The 20,735-nt window shown below is 39.7% G+C and overlaps 2 protein-coding genes across 2 annotated transcripts in view; one reads left to right on the top strand and one right to left on the bottom strand.

Annotated features, from left to right (window-relative positions):
• The first annotated feature begins 9,190 nt into the window (after positions 1-9,190).
• pcdh20 (protocadherin 20) lies at positions 9,191-12,378 on the top strand. Its single transcript, XM_069697798.1, has 2 exons — positions 9,191-9,320; positions 9,739-12,378. The coding sequence occupies exons 1-2, from the start codon at positions 9,273-9,275 to the stop codon at positions 12,349-12,351; spliced, it is 2,661 nt and encodes an 886-aa protein (XP_069553899.1). The 5' UTR covers positions 9,191-9,272; the 3' UTR covers positions 12,352-12,378.
• tdrd3 (tudor domain containing 3) overlaps positions 12,165-20,735 on the bottom strand; it is a 34,114-nt gene continuing 25,543 nt past the window's right edge. Inside the window, exon 14 of the mRNA XM_069697801.1 lies at positions 12,165-12,242. The gene's annotated coding sequence lies outside the window, so the exon portion shown is untranslated. The remainder of the gene's footprint in view (positions 12,243-20,735) is intronic.

Raw genomic sequence — 20,735 nt, 5'->3', positions numbered from 1 at the left:
AAATAGCGACCTTAGATCCAAGCAATAAAACATCTGTAGTGAACCCGCTTTAAAGTATCCTTCACAAAGTGCCAGAACCACATCTCCTCCCCAGTTATCTCATTTGACCCTGGATGTACTTCTCCCAATTCTCAACCCCCACGTCATCATGTAACATGTGAACTTTTGTTAAACTGCTCTGGCCCTTTTACCTCATAAAAACTCAACCCTTCTGCCACAAGTGACGGTATCCACAACCTTTTAGGTGTATTAAAACCTGTCACTTTGGAGACCATATCCTGCCAGCTGAAAACCACAGGATATCCCTTTTAATCCCGTTCGGGTCACAACCACTCCAATACACCAACTCCACAGTCGATACTCTCCAGACGCCAGATGACCACTAGTATTGACCATCTCCAAGATCCACGTCTCCCTCATGTAGTCATACGCCACCAAAAACTATAAGAACAAATTATGGACTTTGTGATTCCTAACTATGTACCCTGCTATAATGTACTCTGATGATTCTGCTAACAGATAGATTGATAGAAAGTGTTGACCTTATCGTTTAAAATGTGATCTGTGTTGTAATGATATGTCTCATCTTACGTTGGTGAAGTCAAATAAGGGACTTTTTTATACATAGTTTGAATCAAATCGTGCTAAACGTGGGCCCTCGTGACACTCCTCCTCATGACACCCCTCCTCATGACCCCTCCCCCCCCTCCTTATGACCCCCCCCCCTCTCAGTTTTAGTTATTTTTGAGTTTCTCTTAGTTTTGACTGAGTCATTTTTGTATCTGCCTTTTTGTTAAGCTTCTAGCGCACATAGTAATCAGAGTCTTAGAGTACTTCTTAGGGTCTTCTTGATCGGACCCCACCCCAGTTTTCTGTATTACGCCACACTTTATCTGTAGCTGCCTGTTTTTTTTATGTGGTTTCATTCACTTTGTGTGGACCCTCTTTCTTCCCGCTGGGATTCGATCCATCATTTCAGGGTTCCTGCTCAGTGTTCTTGTGAGGTATACTTAACCACCAGACTGAGTTCAGCATTGATACACTCAGAAGACCAAAGACAGAAAGAACATCAGAGGAAGGAAGATATTTGCCAAAAATTCGCTTCAGAGCATTGCTGCAGAGACAAAACTTTCCAGAAAGCTCAAACCATGAGTCTTATAAAGTATTCTCATGTAGAATACAGAATACAATGATGTATTTTTTTAGAGTCACATTTCATGTTAATTTAAATGATTCTTGCTCATGTTCGAATCTTCCGTGATCTGCTGGACCGGGTTGTGTGTTACTGGTAGCCATGGGGAGGAGACCCCAGACTTAGACAAAGCTCTTTCAGAAGATTAGAGACACACCTGTTTATTTTGATGATGAAAATTTGTTTCAAATCAGAACTGATTATTAATCAGCCGCTGCCTCGAGTTCCTCATTTCATCTTGTTTTCATGCCGCCGCGCCGGCGAACACCCGAGGTATATTTGTTTTCAGGGCGTCCGTTTGTCTGTCCATCTTGTGATCGCTTTATCTCAGAATCTTCTTCAGGCAATGTCTTTGAAATGGATTAAACATTCACTTTGACCCAAGGATGAACTGTTTAGATTTTTGGTGTCAAAGGTTAGGGTCACTGTGCCCTCACATTGACCCACGCTCATAAACGTAATACGGGAATTTCTTCAAATGTGGCGCAGATATTCACTTGGAGTCAAGGCTGAACTTCTCAACATGTTCGGGCCATAACTCAATATTGGATGTGCAAATTTTGACAGAATTTCACAAAAATGTCCAAAAGGTCCCCATTCACTCCAACATCATTATGTTATGCAAAAAACACTTTTCTGGCCATTATTCATCATCATAGCTCTGAAATAGCAGGGGAGATTGTGACCATATTTCCCATTTGGCCAGACACTGAATTTGTGGCACTAATCTTGGGTTTTCATCTAGAACTGTTCTGCTTGCATAGATCTTTTCTGCTGTCGGGTTGAAGATGTGTGTGAAGCATCTGCGTTTTGGAATTTGTAGCTTCTTTGCAGCAACATCCATATTTGAAGATTTGTCTGTCAGTCAGTTTCATTGGTCAAGCATGTGAACACATATAAAGATTCCTTCAAAGTCTTCACTACATGTATTATACACGTCTGGACAGGTACGGGTGTAAACTTTAACTTGACTAGCTGGCAGAAGCATACAACCTTAAAGTGGTAATTTTTAGCTCCAGTCCTCTCCTGTCCAGTTTTTGTGAGCATGTTTTCAGTTTCCTGTTGTTACCTGACAGAAATGAAAACTAGCGTGGTCTTCTTCTTACATGTTGTGCATTTAGAGATGCACCTCTGCATTGCACTGTTGTAACACGTGGTTATATGAGTTAACGTCACCTATTTATCACTTTGAGCCATTTTGTCTGTTCTTCTCTGACCACTGTCATTATCAAGGCCTTTTTGCACACAGAACCACTGCTCTCTGGATGATATTTCTTTGGCAATATTCTCTGTAAACACTATGGACTGAAAATCCTTGAAGATAAGCTGTTTCTGAAATACTCAAACCAGCACGTCTGGCAGCGGCAATCATTGTTCGGTCAGAGATTTCCCATTCTGATGTTTGCTCTTGACGGCTCGGCTCTTTGCTCATGACCTGAACCTCAAAAGCATGTCTGCTTGCTGTATCGAAAAATAAGTAACATATATTTTTTGTACAGATGTTCATTACTGCAGTGTACGACAGAGTTACCACTAATATCTCCCCTATAATCGAGTGTCAGGTAAAAATATGTGAACATATTGTCCACAAGAATAGTATTCAATAAAAAAAAAAAAAAAGTAAAAACCCGCTTTAATCATGACATTGAGCAGGTCGTTGTACTGAGCTGACGCCGTTGTATGAGTAAATAGTCCTCCTGACACGGACGACCAACTGTGAGCTTCCACTTCTCTTGATTTCTTTGCTCTCCAAATTTTCATCTTAATCTTTTTTTTCCCCCAGCAGGTACCACTTCTTAAATAAACTTGAAATCTACAAAAGTAGTTGAATGTAGCCACACAATGTATCTTAATCAATTTTCCCTTTCCTCACAACAGATTGAAACTTCAGTCACTGAAGCGGCATGAATTAAATTGAATCATAATTATAACACAACAGATCTGAGCTATCTTCTTATTTCCCTTTTGCTGTTCACCATTTCCATTTCCCTCTTATTTTATATAGACCTCATCTGCAATCCTGCTGCAGGATCATAGGGGAAATTAATATAATTACTGCCACGCAAATTAATATTTGATATAAAAGCACTCACTGAAGCATATTCACAAAATTTTGTGTTGTCTTTTTTCCATTCTTTTGGCATTAGAAAAATACTTTCCACAGGTTTGATGAAAATATAAAGGAATCGACTTGGATATTTCAGTTTACCTGATGTGGTGTAACTTTATGAAACTGCTGCAATATCATTTGAAAATAAATAAATATGTCAGTTGTCGACCGTGTTGGGCTGATTCTTCACAGGAAGGTGTTTTCACATCTTCTCACAGTAACAGAAACACTGGAGAGAGAGAAAAAAACAAGCGTGAATGTGAAGTATTGCTTGAGTAATTCCGGAGCAAGAATTGATTTTCTCTAACAACAATGAAGCAAAAATTGACTCAGGTTTTGAGATATGGATGTATAAGAGGTCACTAAGCGATTATTTTCCATCAACAAATCGAAACCTCCAGGAAACTAATTTTATACCTTAATTGATGTACTCAAAAACCTCAAACTGAGGCTTTGAAATCGTCACACTGTTAGCAGGAAGAAACAAGAACCTGTGGTGGGCAATCGATAGAAACTTCATTACCGGGGAGCCAGGCCAGTAATCTCCTTGGCTGCAGCTGTGAGAGGCATACATTCTTCCACAGCACCTGTTCGCAATGATGTATCCAGCCTGCACCTGCAGAGGCACAAAGGCACACTCACACCACTCTGTGGTTTAACACTCCCGTGCTATCCTACCATCTCTTTTCTCTCTCTGTCTGCCTATCAAACACCAACTCACAAGCTTTTCATGTTATTTCATACTCTCTCCCCGTTTCTCTCTCGCAGCTACAGATGAGCTTTCTCATATATGTGCCAGGGTACATCTTTAGCAGCTGACAAGAGCAGAAAGGGAGAAAACAGTGAAGTAGAGGAGCAGCAGGGGAGGTGTGAGGTGGGCAGAAAAAAGGGAGATCAGTTGAGCATTTTTCTTTTAGTTAATAGAAATAGACCTTTGGGGTTCTGAAATTGTGTAGTATAATATTATGTTAGGACAGCTCCATTTTACAACAAAATTGGTTCCATGATGGCGAGCCCACAGAAACATTTTAAAGCATTTTTTTCTTTTGTAGCTTTGCCTCTTTGAGAAAATTGGGTCTCCACAGGGAAAATAACAAATCATCTACTTATCAGGAATAAGCACTCTTACAAGTTTTTAGCCTCGGACTCAACTCTCACATTTGTAGAAATCTAGTTTTCCTGCAAAAGAAAGGCCAGCGAAAACAAAACTGAAAATTGAGTCTCAAAATGCATTTTGGGACCCAACTAAAGACAAGTCCAGCAAAGGTTTCTGGGTGTGCCCCAGTAATGTGTGACTGACACCTACTCATTTTATTCTTTTATGTTAATTCTGCCAGTAGATGGCAGTGACAGAGCAAGAACAACCATTACTACATGTAGCACTTTGCATAAACAAAAGGTCATTATGTCTCCTCAATGATATAGAAAATAGTATGTGAACGGCAGAACTAGTCTCTTCCCTCTGCTCCTGCTTAGTGATGACTACTCATACAATGAGCAATACTGGATTGTGTCCCCTTGAGACAGTGGGATGCAGCTGCTTTGTCTGAGGCACACTAGAGTGCACATTGCAGGAAATTGTTGTTCCCAAACAGAAATAAAGAAGGAGAATAGGCTGTTTATCATTTTATTCCCTCTCGGATGAGCAAGTTGTGGTACTAAAGGTCAATATTGGGACTTTGTCAACAGAGAATGACTATGCTAATAGTGCCCAGTGCATCCAGGTATTGCTAAGTACTAAGCAGAATTATGGGCACTATCTCATGTGGCCCACTCTCAACTCTGCATAACTGGTATGATATATGTAGACTGAATGGATTTCTACCCTGTTGAATAGACTTACTGAACAGTGTATTGTGTGCCACTTCATTAAACTGAAATCTGTGTTTAGTCTGCAGCAATTATGGTTTGGTGGCAAACCCACGAAATGCAGGTTTGATTAATTCAATGTTATAAAAACGTGTATTTCAGTGTATTGAGCTGCCAAGAGGCAATTTTACAAACATTTCATAACACAGCTGTGCTGCATATTTCTGGATCTCTATAATACTATAGAGGTGGCGATTGCAGCTGGCTCAGCAACTGAATTTAGTGTCTTCTGGTTTTTGGCATTTTGCAAAATTACAGTAATTAGTCTGAGTGTCTGTTGAGCATTGGGTTAATGTACTGTATGAGACCAAAAAAAATAAATCACAAATCAGACCTTTTAATTTAGGAAACATTTCAATGTTCCGGAGCATTACACAGGTACACTGATCAGCTCAGAGAGACACTGAAGACAGGAGGTTAAAACAGTGTGACAGATACAGTATGCAAAAGTTTGGAAACTTTGAGCAAGTTGTTCCTTTAAATGAATCTATTATATATTTTGTTATCATATATTTTGTTTTTTTTGTGTGAAAATAAGTTAAACTAATGCCCACAATATAACACATGACCTTTAGGCTGTGTTGCAGGATTAGCATGTTTAAGATCGACTCACAGACTTTCAGGGATGCTCTAAATCAGGGAACACCGAGGGCCTCTCCAGACCCTTCAGCTTGCATTTCTTCAAGTAGTTCATTGTGGATGAATTTTGAGATCTACTTTCACTGCCTTGTCATTGAAACCAGCTTCTTTTCAATTTCAATTTCAGTTTCCTGATTGACTGGTGAGATTTACATCCACCGATATTTGGTTAAATCCCTTCTTTCTTCCATCTGCAATGTTTCGTCTACCGCTGGCTGCCACACACATCCAAAGCAGAATATTCCCACTCCACAGTTGGCATGGTGTTCTTTTCGCAAAAAGCTGCTTATTTTATTGTTCTCCAAACATACGGCTGGTGATTGTGGGCAAAGAGCTCCATTTTAACTTCTTCGGTCTACAGCACTTGTTTCCAAAATGACTCAGTTTTCTCCAGATGTTGCTTTGCATAAGTTGATTTTTGTTGTATCTTTCTTATGACTCTTCTATGTAGACACTGTTTGTGCCACAACACTGCTGAAGTCTTTCTTTTTTTTTTTTTGCTTTCCATCTTTATCCAGCAGATGTGTTGTTTTATCTGAAATTGTTCTTGATCTTCCAGATCTTGTCTTGACTTCCACGGCTCCCTTTTACTGCAATTACCTAATGGCTTTTCAGACATTTTAAGCCCAGAGTGCTCTGATAGGCTTTCATAGCTTTCTGCTGCTTTGTGGTAACAATGCATTAAGATTTGATGCAAGTCTTATTTCTTGTAAAGTCTGTTTTCTGCAGTGGTTGTATTTCCTTCTTTTCAGTTCAAAAATCAACAAAATACAAAATTGGCCAAGGAGTGTTGAAACATTTGCATACTTTATGGCTGCTAAAGAAAACTTGAATATACTTACAAGTGTACATTGTTTTTAATTACTATATTTGTGTAAATGCACCAAATATTATTTTTGGAAAGCGCTTTCTGGAACAGATTCAAAAAGGAAAACGTGTACTGTTTAATTCATTTCATTCTTTTTCAAAATAAAATGCAAAACTATTTTCATTCTTTTTCAAAATAAAATGCAAAACTATTTTAAACAATGGAGTGCATTTGCAGTTTTTGCACAGATTTACCACTAAAGTTTTCAAGCTACTGTCCCCTGACACAATACTTTTTGTGTGGTCATATCCATTTTACTTAGCAGCCATGATGCTCACTGCTATCAAGATAGCTTAGCAGCCCTTTGATTAAATGAAAAGACCCATGGTTAACACAACATCTGTTAGGAAATCTGGGGAAAGATTACCCGGCCTCATCACACAGAGTGAGAGCAGCAAATGATGTAATTACAACCAAAGTAATACTGAAATTTGGCCTTGACCTTTTACCTCATTCAACCTTTTATAGTAGTTTTTTTTTATTTTTTTTTTTTTTTTTTTTATTTCTGGTCACCATATTTAAATGTTGTGCCACATTTATGAATTCAAAATTTTTTTTTAAATACAATAGGCTAGTTGTAATATGTTGTAGAGCTGTTGATTACATTCATGAAAAGAAAAATAATGCATTTAGATTTCTCACGATTTTATAACATTTCTTTCTTTTGAACTGAATGAAGTAAATTAAGATAAAGAAATTGTTTTAATTAGCTTGAAAGGTTGCAGGTGAAACAAAGACCTTGTAGCAATATTGTATTGGCCTATTTGTCATGCTACCAAGTTCATTTGTGTATTGGAGTTGAGGTGTGTTGTGTTTACTTGAGTTTTGGTCAAAGTACATTAATTTGACTACATTTTCCACCTCCCTCCGCTTGTTGCTTGTGATACTGAGAAGAGTTGAAAGTTCACAAGTTGATACCGAGTCATCTGGTGACCAGTGGTGACGAACAGACACAGAGGTCACAGTATCAGGTTGACAGACCTATAGCATCGCAGGACTTTGTGTTCAGCTCCTTGTCATGTAACAGCTAAAAGGTAAATAATGTAAAGCCAACAACAGCGTCTTGCATTTTACTGCTTCCTTGTTTGTTTATTTGTTTGTTTGAAATCGTTTTTATGCTACTTTTTCTTACCAAATCTAAAATTTCACTTGACTGGATAAAGACAGACAGCTTTTTTTTTTTTTTTTTTTTTTTTTTTTTTTAACAAAACACGTGTACCTTAAAGTAATTAGCTGATTTCGCCGAGCTAAATACATTTGTGTTGTCTCATCTAAGGTAACTACACCTCAAACCCTTTAAACCTGAAGAAAGTTCTCATATGACTCTCATTTCCCTGATCTGCTGCTTTCCCACGCTCTCAACCCTCTCATCCTACAGTCTGTTTACAGAAATATCTCTGAGCTAAGTGCATGAACCAGAAAAAAAACTCTGAATCCAGGATGCAAGATGGATTTGTAGATCATCCATTTTAATACACTGCTAGCTCTGTCACTGGAATATACTGCATATAGTCCAAAGAGTGTCATAAAACAGCAAGGAGTTTGGTCTATTTCTCACCAAATGAAATGCATGAAATGTATTATTAAATTAAGTCCCCAGTGTTGTCCATCCACCAGTCCATCATGATGAGGAGTGACAGTAACACAGTATGGGACAAAATGAGTGTGTGTGTGACTGTCTCAATCCGCCCTTTTCCAGAGAACTTCAATCATTCATTTTCTCTGAGCAGTATGCTTTCAATCCCAGCAAACAGCTGGCCGTGGCATTTAGAACACATGAGGATTAGGGGGTTGATTTAGTTAAAGGCTCAATCCAGAGTCAGACCATAGCACCACTTATGATGCCAAGATCACCTCTCTGCTGGCTTTGATTAGGATATTTTCATACCTTCTGCATTGATTTCATGCACATGCAGCACATATTAAGAAGCCAAACATGAATTAATTTCACGGTTTTGTTACGGTTGCAATGATTGCAAATGATCTGTCCACATATCTATTAATCTATCCATCTTTCTCCCTTTCTGTTTAACTATAAACATATTTAGAAAATCCAAGGTCAAAGCTCAGGAATTGCAAGAAACATTACACATCATCAGTATATCATTTTCCGTTTGCTTTAAATCATTCTGTACAGTCTTTTTTCATGTGCAGTGTTTTTTAACTACTCCTGGATTATAGTAATCTCTGTGGCTGTGGATATTTTACATCTTGCTTAGTCCCTCATGTCATTATAAACTCAGTTGGTAATCATGTGCTTTCACTCTGCCACAGGCATATAAGGTATGCAGCTGCTTGTGACAACATGGGTGTGCGTAGGAAGTGCAGGTGTGTGTCGATGTGCTTTGATAGAGTGCATGAAAAAGGAATCTGTGAACTCAAGGAGACCTCCTCATTGGCTCGCCTGAAGGACTGATTTGCATACGGTGGGAGTGTCCTGAACCAGCGCTGGGATGAATGACTTGTTCAAGTCAGATAGAAATAAGGCATAGCACTTAGCAGAGGTCTCCTCAGCTCTACACTCAAAATGCCTGGGTTACTTAGGCTGCCACTCTTCCTGCTATAAATGGAAAGTGCTGGACTAGGATATAAACATGTTCAACAGCAGACACCTCAGCCTTAGCAAAAGAGGAAAAATATGGGTAAGTTTTATGATAATTTGCTTTACAGGACAGAATTCATTACAACACAGCTACAAGTACTTATTGATATTGTGAATTATATATTTGTTCATATTATTAAGGCAGAGTAATGACTAGGCCCCTATTCATCTTCACTACACTGCTTTTATTCTCATATCCTGTTTAAACTTGTGCAAATAAACCTCCTAACACATCTAATTTGATGGATTGATTTAAAAACATCCTTAAATGATCAGTTATGGGAGTAAAGTGTCATAGTTGCAGTTTAAATCATTTTTGAAGGTGTCTAAAGAGCTCAGGAGCTGATAATAAAACAAAATATAAATTGTCATCATCAGAAATACCTCATTTTGCAAATCTGTATCTTTTCTGCTGCTTTTATCAAACTGTATTACCTTTAATTATTTTTGCTTTGCAGGGACTGTGCATCCTCTTCCTTTACACCACCCCCCTGTCCTGTTTTGCAAATTTCAGTCAAGCAAAAGAGCTCATTTATAAGATAAAGGAGGGATTACCCAGGGGTACCTTCATAGGGGCCATTGGAGTAGACTTAAATTTGGATTTCACTGCTGAGCCGCCCTTTATATTCAATCTCCCGCAAAAGAAGGTCAGTGAACAGTATGTCAACCTAAATAACACCACCGGGGAGCTTTACACATCTGCGACAGAGATTGACAGGGAGACCCTCTGTCCCGATAGCCCGGAGGGACAGGGATGTGTCCTCTCACTGGATGTGTTTGTGCTGCCTCAGCAGTACTTTCAGCTCATCAAAGTTAAGATCCTAATCGAGGATGTGAACGACAACAGGCCAAAGTTCCCCATGGATGAGATTTGTTTGTCCGTCCCAGAAAACGCACCAATCAATGCTCGCTATGCAGTGGAGCAGTCTGCGGTTGACCCAGACCTGAGTCATCACGGAGTGCAGACCTACTGGCTGGTGAACGACTTTGGCGTGTTCACATTGGATGTTGAGGAGAATGAGGGGGGTGAGTTGACACCATTCCTCATTGTGACGGAGGCTTTGGATCGAGAGACACAGGCTGAATACCTCACAGATATCATTGCAGAGGACGGAGGGATCCCTCCGCTACTCGGCGCGGCTACTTTAAAAATTGTCATCACAGATGTGAACGATAACTGTCCCCAATTCACGGAGTCACAAATTAATGTCACTGTGCATGGGAATACCACCAAAGGGGCCCATTTGGCACGTCTATATGCTTTTGACCCTGACCTTGGTGCTAATGCTCAGATCAGCTATGCTTACAGTGAACGCGTGCCAAGGGACACCAGGAGCTTGTTCCATTTGGACAGAATCACAGGGATGATCAAGCTAGCAGGGAAAATCGACACTGGCACCGCCACGTTTTACAAACTCACCGTTCTGGCTAATGGACCTGGTTGTATTCCTGCTGTTGCCACTGTGTCTGTCCATATCATCAAAGTTGTCACTGGACCCCCTGCTGTCATACCCCGGTACATCACGCCAGAAAAGGATGGGGTGGTGACGATAAAGGAGTCCGAGCCAGCCTTTTCTCCGATCGCTTTTTTTACTGTTAAAAACATCGATATAAACCAGAGGGTGGACTGTCATTTGGAGGGACCTGGCCCCTTCAGGCTTCTCCCCTATCAGCTGTTCAAGAACGAATACCTGCTGGAGACGACAGAGCCTTTGGACTTTGAGAGTACACAGGAGTATGAGCTAATAGTGGTTGCTAAGAATAGTCGAGGGCTGGTCATCAAGACCTTCCTCAAGGTGCAGGTTTTGGATGAGAATGACAACGCACCTGTGTTTCAGCAGTCTTTGGTGGAAATATCAGTTGAGGAAAACAACCTGCCAAACACCTTTCTGGCCCAGCTCCAAGCCTCAGACCAGGACAGCGAAAGCCGAGGGGAAGTCGTCTACCTCCTTGGAGGTGACACCCCTGGGATCTTCATCGTGGATCGTGTGACAGGTGTCCTTACTGTGGCCACTTCGCTGGACCGGGAGGAGAAAGAGACGTATCGGTTCATAGTGAGAGCAGTGGATCAGGGGACGCCCAGGAGGGAGTCCATCGCAACGGTGGTGGTGACCGTGCAAGACCGCAATGACAACAGTCCACGTTTCATCAACAAGGACTTTACGTTCTTTGTGCCCGAGAACTTCCCAGGGTATGGTGAGATCGGGGTCCTCTCCGTGACGGATGCCGACGCTGGGGAAAACGGCTGGGTGGCCCTTTCCATCCTCAACGGCAGCGACATCTTCATGATAGACACAGGCCGAGGGGCGTTGAGGGCCAAGACGTCGCTGGACCGCGAGCAACAAGGGACATACCAGCTGTGGATTGAGGCTGCTGATGGTGGGGAGCCCGCGCTCTCTTCTGTTACCATGGTGACCGTGTTGCTGTTGGATGTAAATGACAACCCCCCAATTGTCCTTTTCCCCCAGTCCAATCAGTCGTACATGCTAGTGCTACCCAATACTGTCCCAGGAACATCGATCACAGAGGTGTACGCTGTGGATAAAGACACGGGCATGAACGCTGTGATTGCCTACAGTATCATTAAAAGGAAAGGTGGTGAGCAGGGCTCATTTGCCATTGACCCAGAAACAGGAAATATCACATTAAAGAGGGAGCTCAGCAACCGGGGCCTCTACAGCCTTCTGGTGAAGGTCAGTGATCACGGTCAGCCTGAACCGCTCTACTCAACAGTCATGGTGAACTTCTTTGTCAATGAAACAGTGAGTAACGAGAGTTACATCCAAAGTCTGCTCACCAGAGAGGCTGTAATAGAGGTGGAGGAGAAGCCCTGGTACATCGGCCAGCTGACAGATGGGCCTGAGAGGTACGAGCTGTTCCCCTGTCGGCCTGTCCTCATCGCTCTCTCAGCGACATGTCTGGGGCTCTTCTTCCTCGTTGTCACACTTACATCTTACATATGCTGTAAGAGATTTAAAAAGAACAGGAAGAAAAGATCAGAGGTGGAAATACCTTTAAAAATGAAAAATGATGTTGTGAACAGAAAGCTCAGGCAGATCTCAAACATCTGAAGTTCAGTTGTCCACACGTCCAAAAACCTCCACTGTTTACATGAATGTTTACAAAGCTCGTTGTAAGAAATATAGCTCTTACATGATGTTGCTCTTTTTGCATTTGTCATATGACTGTTGTTACTGAAATATGCCTGCATTGTGGTTTGATCTATGCCAACATCTGTCATAAAAAATGGCCGACGGATCCACTCACTATAAAATCTACGAAGCATGACACGTCATTCAAATATGAAACAATTGGCATCAAAGTAACAACAGCATTTTCACAAAGCATCAGGAGCAACTCATTAAAGATTACTAAGGTCCTATGTAAATAATGTACAAAATGTTTTACAACTTTATATAAAACTTTTGCATTGGCATGAGATGGAAAAAAGACACATGGACGCATGTGACATGCTTCTTTCCCTGATATTGTTTTAGAAAAGTTCCATCTCTTTATTACAAATATCGTGGACAAGTAAATTCACTTGGAAGAAATCTAAATCTATTTATTTTCTAAATTAAAGTGCAAGTGCAGGCTTACTGATCACACATGTACAACTTTTAATGGACATCTCAGAATAGCAATGAGTCCCATATCTTCATCACATTGAACAATTGGAATTAGATTTAAAGTTATTTGTCAAAAAACTGCTTTAACTGACATACATCCCTCTCCTTTGTGGAATCATGGAATTCTCACTGTGTCTGTGAAACATGCAGGTGTTTGTGAAAGAAAATCAAAGTAACTATTAAAGATTCTATATTTTTATAATACATTGGATTTTATTCTGTATGAATATCCCCCATCTTACTTTGGAAAGTGTGTATAAGACGCCTCTGTCATATTTCTTAGGGTTTTAAGGTCATCTATTCTACCTACTAATTTCAGATTGATTGGCAGGTTGTTTAATGCACCGAACAACAGACAACAACATAATGCGATTAACTGATCCTGTGCTGGAGTTTCCTTCATATTGATTATGTTTGAGAACACAGCAAGAAAGCAAGACTATACCTTGGATTACAATAAATTGAGTGAGCCAATATACCTCAGAAGTGAGGTGTAAAATAAATAATAATTGAGAAACTTTATGTGGAATAAATTTAAGTGCTTTTTCCACATTAAAGTTTGTCAAATCGAGTTAAGTTTCAATCATCACTTTTTCAGTCAAGAATAAATGTGGTATATAAATGAACTGCTGCAGTCTGGCTTGCGTCATACAAGCGACATGAAACAGTTAAAGATCAAAAGCCCGAGAGACCCTGTGGTGTTGTTGTCATCACCTGCGTAGGGCAGAGCCAGAGAGGTTTCACCCGGGCCAGAGCTTTTCTTGTCTCGAATCTTTGAGGATCACATCAACATTTCTCACCTTTCTTGAGTGACATTGCCAATCACTGTCCTTGTACAATCAAAACTTTGTCTGTATCATCCAGGAAATGGTGAAAATAGTTCTCACACTTTCTGTTCCAACAGATTAACTTATAAAAACCTTCTGATATACAAAGCTGCTGTTTCTCTGCCCTGTGCTTGTTTGTATGTTTGCTGCGAATGTGTGTGTTGACAGAAAGGCTTTTAGGACTCTTTGTATTCCTATTAACTAATGCACACTCCCAAGTGAGGAACTCTGTTGTGTTATGTGCTTCTGAAACCTGTCCGGGTTTGGCTCTTATGAAACAGCAAACATGCAAACAAACCTGTGCTGCAAATGTATTCACACATCAGGCAGCTTCTTAAGTTATTGGCAGCCTTTTGGGACCGAAGCACGTCATGTAAGCGCAGAGCACATCAGCAGCTACAATCAGCTCAGTGTAATCCTCGGTAATCACCTCTGGCCAAACTTTGCATTACAAAAACAGGCTGAAAGATGATATGCATGCACATACTGGATATACACACAATGATGTCTTTCAAGACAGGTAATAATAATGGTGCTGTAACCATAACTAAATAACTCAGAATGCATCACAAGAAGGAAATGCATGTAATCTTTATGTAATAAAGAGAGAGAAGGAGGGAGAGAGAGCGAGAGAGAGCGAAAGGGAGGGAGGAAAGGAGGGAGGGAGGGAGGGAGAGAGGGGGGAGAGAGAGAGAGAGAGTCTGGGAGGGAGGAAAGGAGGGAGGGAGAGAGAGATGGAGAGAGAGAGAGAGAGACACTTTAATTTTACATTATTTTCATCCTTTTTGTTTGTGCTTTTATCAGTTTGAGGTGGCCAAGATGTCCCTCACTAAATTAATTGGAAACAAAATTGCTTTGAAGGTATGCACCTGTGTAGCTGTTTCATTTAGACATAAACTTCAGACTTTTTTTTAAATTAAATTTGATTAAAATATTAGTGGATGCTCTTGCAATGCTTTCGCTGTGCAGGAACGTATCCAGAAAACCTCTCATAAAATATGGGAACACTTTCAAATGCTGCACACCCTTGGGAAGCCAGACACTATGTCATAATCCGATCCAATCATTTATCAAGCAGAATCAATAGCCAATCAATATCTTGGTGATGCATTCCATATCTGTCTACAATAAATACATGTAAGCCAGCTGCACAGCCGCTAGTTGTTTGCAGCCAAGTGACACAGAATTTTAGACCGTTTTTGCAGTTTTGTGTTTGTTTTTTTACACTGAGCAAACATTTACAGCATATGATAAATTGCAGCAATAACAATGGAGGTCTTATTTCACTGTATCTCATTTCTCTCTCACCCACTCCGACTCATTCAATTAGTCATCTCCCCTCAGTGCGCTGAGACAGGAAATATCGTACAAGCCCTTTCGGCCTATTATGGCTTAAGCCCAGCTGCTGTGATGATATACAGTATGCTCCTGTGTGCAATAACAAACAGAGGTTCTGGTTAATATGTGGTAAGGTTTGATCATGACATCATATTTCCTGGAATGTTTTTTTGTGCTCTTTGAACTAATCCTCTTTATATTAGCGATTTAAACAGTCTCTGTATTTTTGATACACTAAGGTTGAAACAAAGTAACAGGAATACTTTATGGTTCAATATACCTGCTGTTCTCGTGAGTTAATTCTACATGCTGAGAAAAATACTGAATGTGACTAAGAGAGAGTCTGCTGCCTCCTGGCAGCTGTGTGATACGGTACTTGAGCTAAATGTTAGCATCAAAATGTTAACAAGCTCACAATGACAGTGTTACCATGTTGATGTGTAGCAGGCATATTCACCCAACTCCTTCTCATCCCGGGGTGTCAAATACTGCCGTTTCGTCAGAGATACACACAAGGGACCCTTCGGCACAAAAGGGTCGAGCTCCACAGCTTTAGGCAACAAACAAACGTGGTAAGGGTTAAAAAAAAAAAAAAAAAGATCATGTTTGGGTTAAATGTGACGTGGTCCCAGTTTGTTGAGGTTTAGGCACCAAAACTACATAATTAGGATTAGGAAAAGATTGTGGTTTGGTGTTACAAGAAGTAATTTTAGGCAAGTAACGCTCCATAAATTACTTTATGTATATTGAATAAGTTACTTTACGTGCATTACGTGGGTTAAAGATGCTACACTATGTAGGAAACTTACTTACAATGAGAAGTGTGTACAGACATTTTCTTTCTTGTGGACTCGCAAGTCTCCAAGTTAAAAGTCCAACCATCCCTGATTTAATACTGATATGGACTTTGTCAGAGTTACATTACCTCCTTCTTCGATACGGGTGATCACGATGCCAAAGGGCACCTTCTGCCTCATGGCTTTGACAAAACGGCAGCATTTGATGCTCGGAGAATAACAACGGGCTGATTCAGATTGTTGACCAAATTAAAATAAGGACTAATGAAGAAAAATCAGGGCTCACCAAAGTTGGCACAATTGATCCTGAAAGTGTGCATAAAATTTAATCGGCTTCTATCCAACAGTCTCTGAGATATTCCCCTCATTAACATCGTAGTGTCAAGTTTGCAAAGTCTGGGAATCATGAATGTATTTACTAATGTTTGTGTCAGTCCGTCAAGTACAGGTTGAGATACCGTTTGTTGAAAAGTGAAAACTTGAACCTAATTATGATATTTCTGGTCGGCCATTGAATGGTGGTTAAAGCTGAAAAATCTACATTCGGCTAGGATATAAAATTCCTGCTGCTTGTGTCAGCAGCCTTTGCAATTTGTTTTGCAGTCAGCAGATCAAGATCCTACTGTACAGTGTCAAATAGCAATTTGATCCATATGTTTGTCTGTCCAACATGATCCTTTCAAAGGACCTTTTAACCTTCACTTTAATTGTTTTTAACCTTCACGGGGGTCATTTAGATATCTCCGTCTCATTACATGAATCCTGCTGTGGGTTTTACATGACTGAAAACAGCTGGAAAGGGGCGTCACCCAGACCGAGACCGTCCGCAGCTTTTCTACATGACTGATCACCTCCAGCAGTAATCCTGCTGACAGTTCTGCATCTTCAGAATGGGCTTTGAATGGGTGACCTTTCTTAAATCAGGTTCTTGAACTCATTGTGACCCAGGGAGATTAGTTCTCTGTACTTAGTAGAATATGCATCTTATTAAAAATAATAATAAAATAATAATAAAAATAATAATACTCATGATGTGTTATGACAAGGATTATACATTGGGGTGCATTTTGGTAAATCAAGCTTGTTTCCAATTTATTTATTAATCCGCTGTATATATTCATCCATTTTACAGATGTTTTTCTTCACTGAGCGATATAAAGACATACAGTACCGACTATAGAGCTCAACTGTTGCCCCTGCGACCTCTCTGTCTTTCCTTCTCACTCTATCTCTCTCCCTCCCCGTCTCCCCCACCGCCTCCTTCCAGGAAAGTCTATCTGAAATTACATTAAATTCTTAATGGTGTAGACAGCAAGTAATTACCATCAGTCACAGGCCGATCCCATTTCCAGATTGGCTTTATTGTAATGTCCCTGCCTTGAAATCAAACAAATAAAGACACAATGAGAGGCGCAGGTCAGGTTACACAGGTCTGCTGAATAGTGGAGGCTACATTTCTCAAGTTATGACATCAAATACGACCCCCCTCCCACACCCCGTACACACACACACACACACACACACACACACACACACACACACACACACACACACACACACACACACACACACACACACACACACACACACACACACACACACACACACACACACACACACACACATACACACACACATACACTTTGTTCAATCTTCAATAATGCATCGCCATATTCTCCCGCTGAAAATCACAGCCTTTGATCTAAAACATCTTTCGGTTGCTGTGATGCAACAAAATATAATCCAATCGTACTTTTCTGATCCTGGTGTGGATTATGTTACTAATTTCCTTTATTCCTTCGTCCCTATTTTTCTCTCAGTTTCATCCAGTTTCATCCCAGCAAAACACAGAGGAGCTTCCAGGGAATTAAGTGCAGCAATTTATTTCTGAGCAACTTATTTTTTCCCACAATTGCTAACAATAATACTGTCCTTCCCTGCCACTGTGTTTATATCCCATCCCGTCCCAAAGGCAACTCATTTTGATAATGTTGTTTCTGTTCCCATGGCTAAAAACATATTACTCCAGTATGTTTTTGCATTTTTCAGTATTTTGGAAACAAACTGTTTTTTCCAAAGCCATCATTTACAGTCTTTAGAGTGTGCTCTGACAGTGACAGTAAGCATGACCCACTCACTTACAATGTAGCAATGTTCAAAGGATTTTTGGACCAGTATACTTTATGCTATCACTCAGTGTTAATAATGTGCATTTTGGCTTCTTCTTTGGTACTTTTATGAGTTCCAAGGGAACAACTGTAAAGTATTTAGAAAGCCCATCACAACACAGCGTGTAATACACCCGTTAGTCCGCTAAAGGAAACCGTGTCAGTGTCACGTTTTGCCCTCCCTATGCGTGAAATATACACACAGGTATAACCAGTCCAAAGTGAGTACAAAGAGAGTTTGCGTTGGGAGGAGATCACAGTTTGTTGGATGGAAAAAACACATCACTTGCAAACAAACAGCCGGTGTTCGAGTCCGTAAGAAAGCAAAAGTCAACGCGAAGATCTTTTAAGTGAGGTCAGTTACTTACAAAACTTAATGTACTTGACTTATGTAATGTACGTTAAGTAACTTACTTGACATGCGTAATGTTACATACGTAATTTTTTAAAATTTTAAACCCAAACCATGATCTTCTCCTGTCCCGACCCCCGTAGTTTTTGATGCCTAAACATAGACACCTTTCTTTTCATGCTTGGGTGAGGTGAAATGCGACTCTGACACGTACCCACCTTGATTTAAAAGAAAATAAAGATAAAAAAGAAAAAACTGGCATCAGTGTCAAGATTTCAATGGGTGCCTTGGACTGCATTTTTGGGAGTTGTTGGCTGACTGTGTTCTTCAATCTAAAGTTTCCTCAAACATTAAAATACTTGTGTATCACAGACCAATATTATTTAGATGTTTGCGTGAATATAATTCATGTAAATACCAGCTTTAATGTCACCATAGGCTCTATATATTTCCATTGTCTGTAATGTTTTGGTTTAAAGCTATAAAACCATCAGCACCTGTTGAGTGCTTCATTGCTTTGAACAAAGTTGAAATATTTTCTTTCTGGCCAGGAATGCTGCAAATATGAAATGCTGCTCTTGACTTGGTGCCAGTTTCGATGTGTAATTGATGAGTCATTGAACTTATTTTCTGGATTGGTTGATCTATTGTGTTGTGTTGAACACTGGAAATGTTCCAGGACAAACCTGTTGTGGCTGCATTCTTCAATGCAAAATTTTTCAGTATCTTGGAGTGAAGGAAAATAAAAAGAAGCATGGAAATGGAAATCAAGATTTACTGCATGATGTGATATTGCACAGCAACAGGTGAGTTTTAATACATCAATTTTAAACTAGCAGTAATACTATGTTACATGCACACATTATGGATGCACGTTTGTAGTTGGCATTACTTGAGACAATAAAAAAAAAACACCTTATCTTGTTATTCATTGGGGTTGTTGGGGTTGAATAAATTTTGCACAACTGTAGCACCTACACTGGTCTCAGTCCGGCATAATGTAATATAAATGTTTTCTTCTCCAATTATCTGCTTGTTTTCTTCTTTTTCCAAAATGTTCATCAACAAGGTTTTATACAAAAACCTGTTAATCTTATACTAATATTTGGTTGTTTATACATTATTCTAAGCCGATGACACTGATGAGAGGAAACTATGCTATATAATGTTATGTAAAACATTAAAATATGAAAATGATTAAACGTTCACTAAATTCCTCTTATAAAAGTAGTTTATGCACAATGTAAGTCAGGCCATTTAAGTTGGACGCTAATCATCCTCACCTCCTACAGGTCCCCCATCGACACATACAAACACAAAAACAAAAACAACTTCCTCGACTCCGAATTCTTGCCTTTAAATGATCCTCAGCACCAAACATCAAACAAAAATCAGCGTCTATGGTTAGACCCCAAACTGTGAAGACAAACTTCTCAAGCAACCCTCAATTAATTTGACAAAATTATGTGTGTATTACACTGGAAAGTTAACAACTTCATAACAACCAGTTATTCCTTGGAGCGATGATTTTCTCTCAAACCAACTGTTAAACTGGTTCTCTTCCAAAATGATGCACTTCATGCCTGTGTGTGTTTAATTAGAGCAGCAAATAAACTTCTAAAAAAAAACCTAACTAACAAGTAGAGAATTTGTAATGAAATAATATTCTCTGGTTGGCTGACAACAAGGTCATCTGGCTCCTCAGTGTCAGTTTTCAAAGACCTCGTTGGATATACAGACCACTGACTCTTCTTTCTCTCGACTGACTCGACTGTTTCCCAATTGACTCTCTCCGGGCTGATATGGAACAGAGCTACATGGAGCCTCAAAGAAATGACAGCAGAACTGGCAAAGGAGAACATAATTAGTATTTTAATTTGCAGACTGATAAGTCATGTCAGAAGTCCCAAGGCCATATTTTATCTAACTAGAAACCGAGAAACATAGATATAACAAAGCGTTATATCTTTCGCTCTGATCACTCAGATTGGTTTGTTGATCTTAGTTTGCTCCCTAAAGGTCATAATTTCTGCTTCTTACTGTTTTTTTGTTTTTTTTCATTCTTACGCAAACTCAGATGCCCTTAACTCAATGAGCAGCATTTCCTAACAATTTCAAAACTAATATATAAAGACATTGTCAAAAGTAATATGTTAATTTTGTGGATTCCTTGTGCTTGTCGACTCTTGACGGTGATTTTGACTTTCCAAAGGTCACACTAAACAGATTCATTTTGATTTTACACTTGGTTTTCAATTCTCCTTCCGTTATGCCTTTTGCTGCCGTACACTTAGAATCATATTTGTATTCTATTTATGCTTGATTCAATATTTAGTTGTTTTTT

Source organism: Brachyistius frenatus, unplaced genomic scaffold, assembly GCF_029030835.1.
Source record: "Brachyistius frenatus isolate BFR_SWC_R1_liver_20210118 unplaced genomic scaffold, ASM2903083v1 Contig_24, whole genome shotgun sequence".
Lineage (NCBI taxonomy): Eukaryota > Metazoa > Chordata > Actinopteri > Embiotocidae > Brachyistius > Brachyistius frenatus.
Note: the sequence above shows the minus strand (reverse complement) of the source record. Positions and strands in the feature narration are given on the sequence as shown.

Bases quoted from the DNA above. Each gene is read 5' to 3' on its own strand.
- pcdh20 (XM_069697798.1), top strand. From the start codon at position 9,273: ATGTTCAACAGCAGACACCTCAGCCTTAGCAAAAGAGGAAAAATATGG. The intron at 9,321-9,738 runs GTAAGTTTTATG...TTTGCTTTGCAG, and splicing joins GCAAAAGAGGAAAAATATGG to GGACTGTGCATCCTCTTCCT.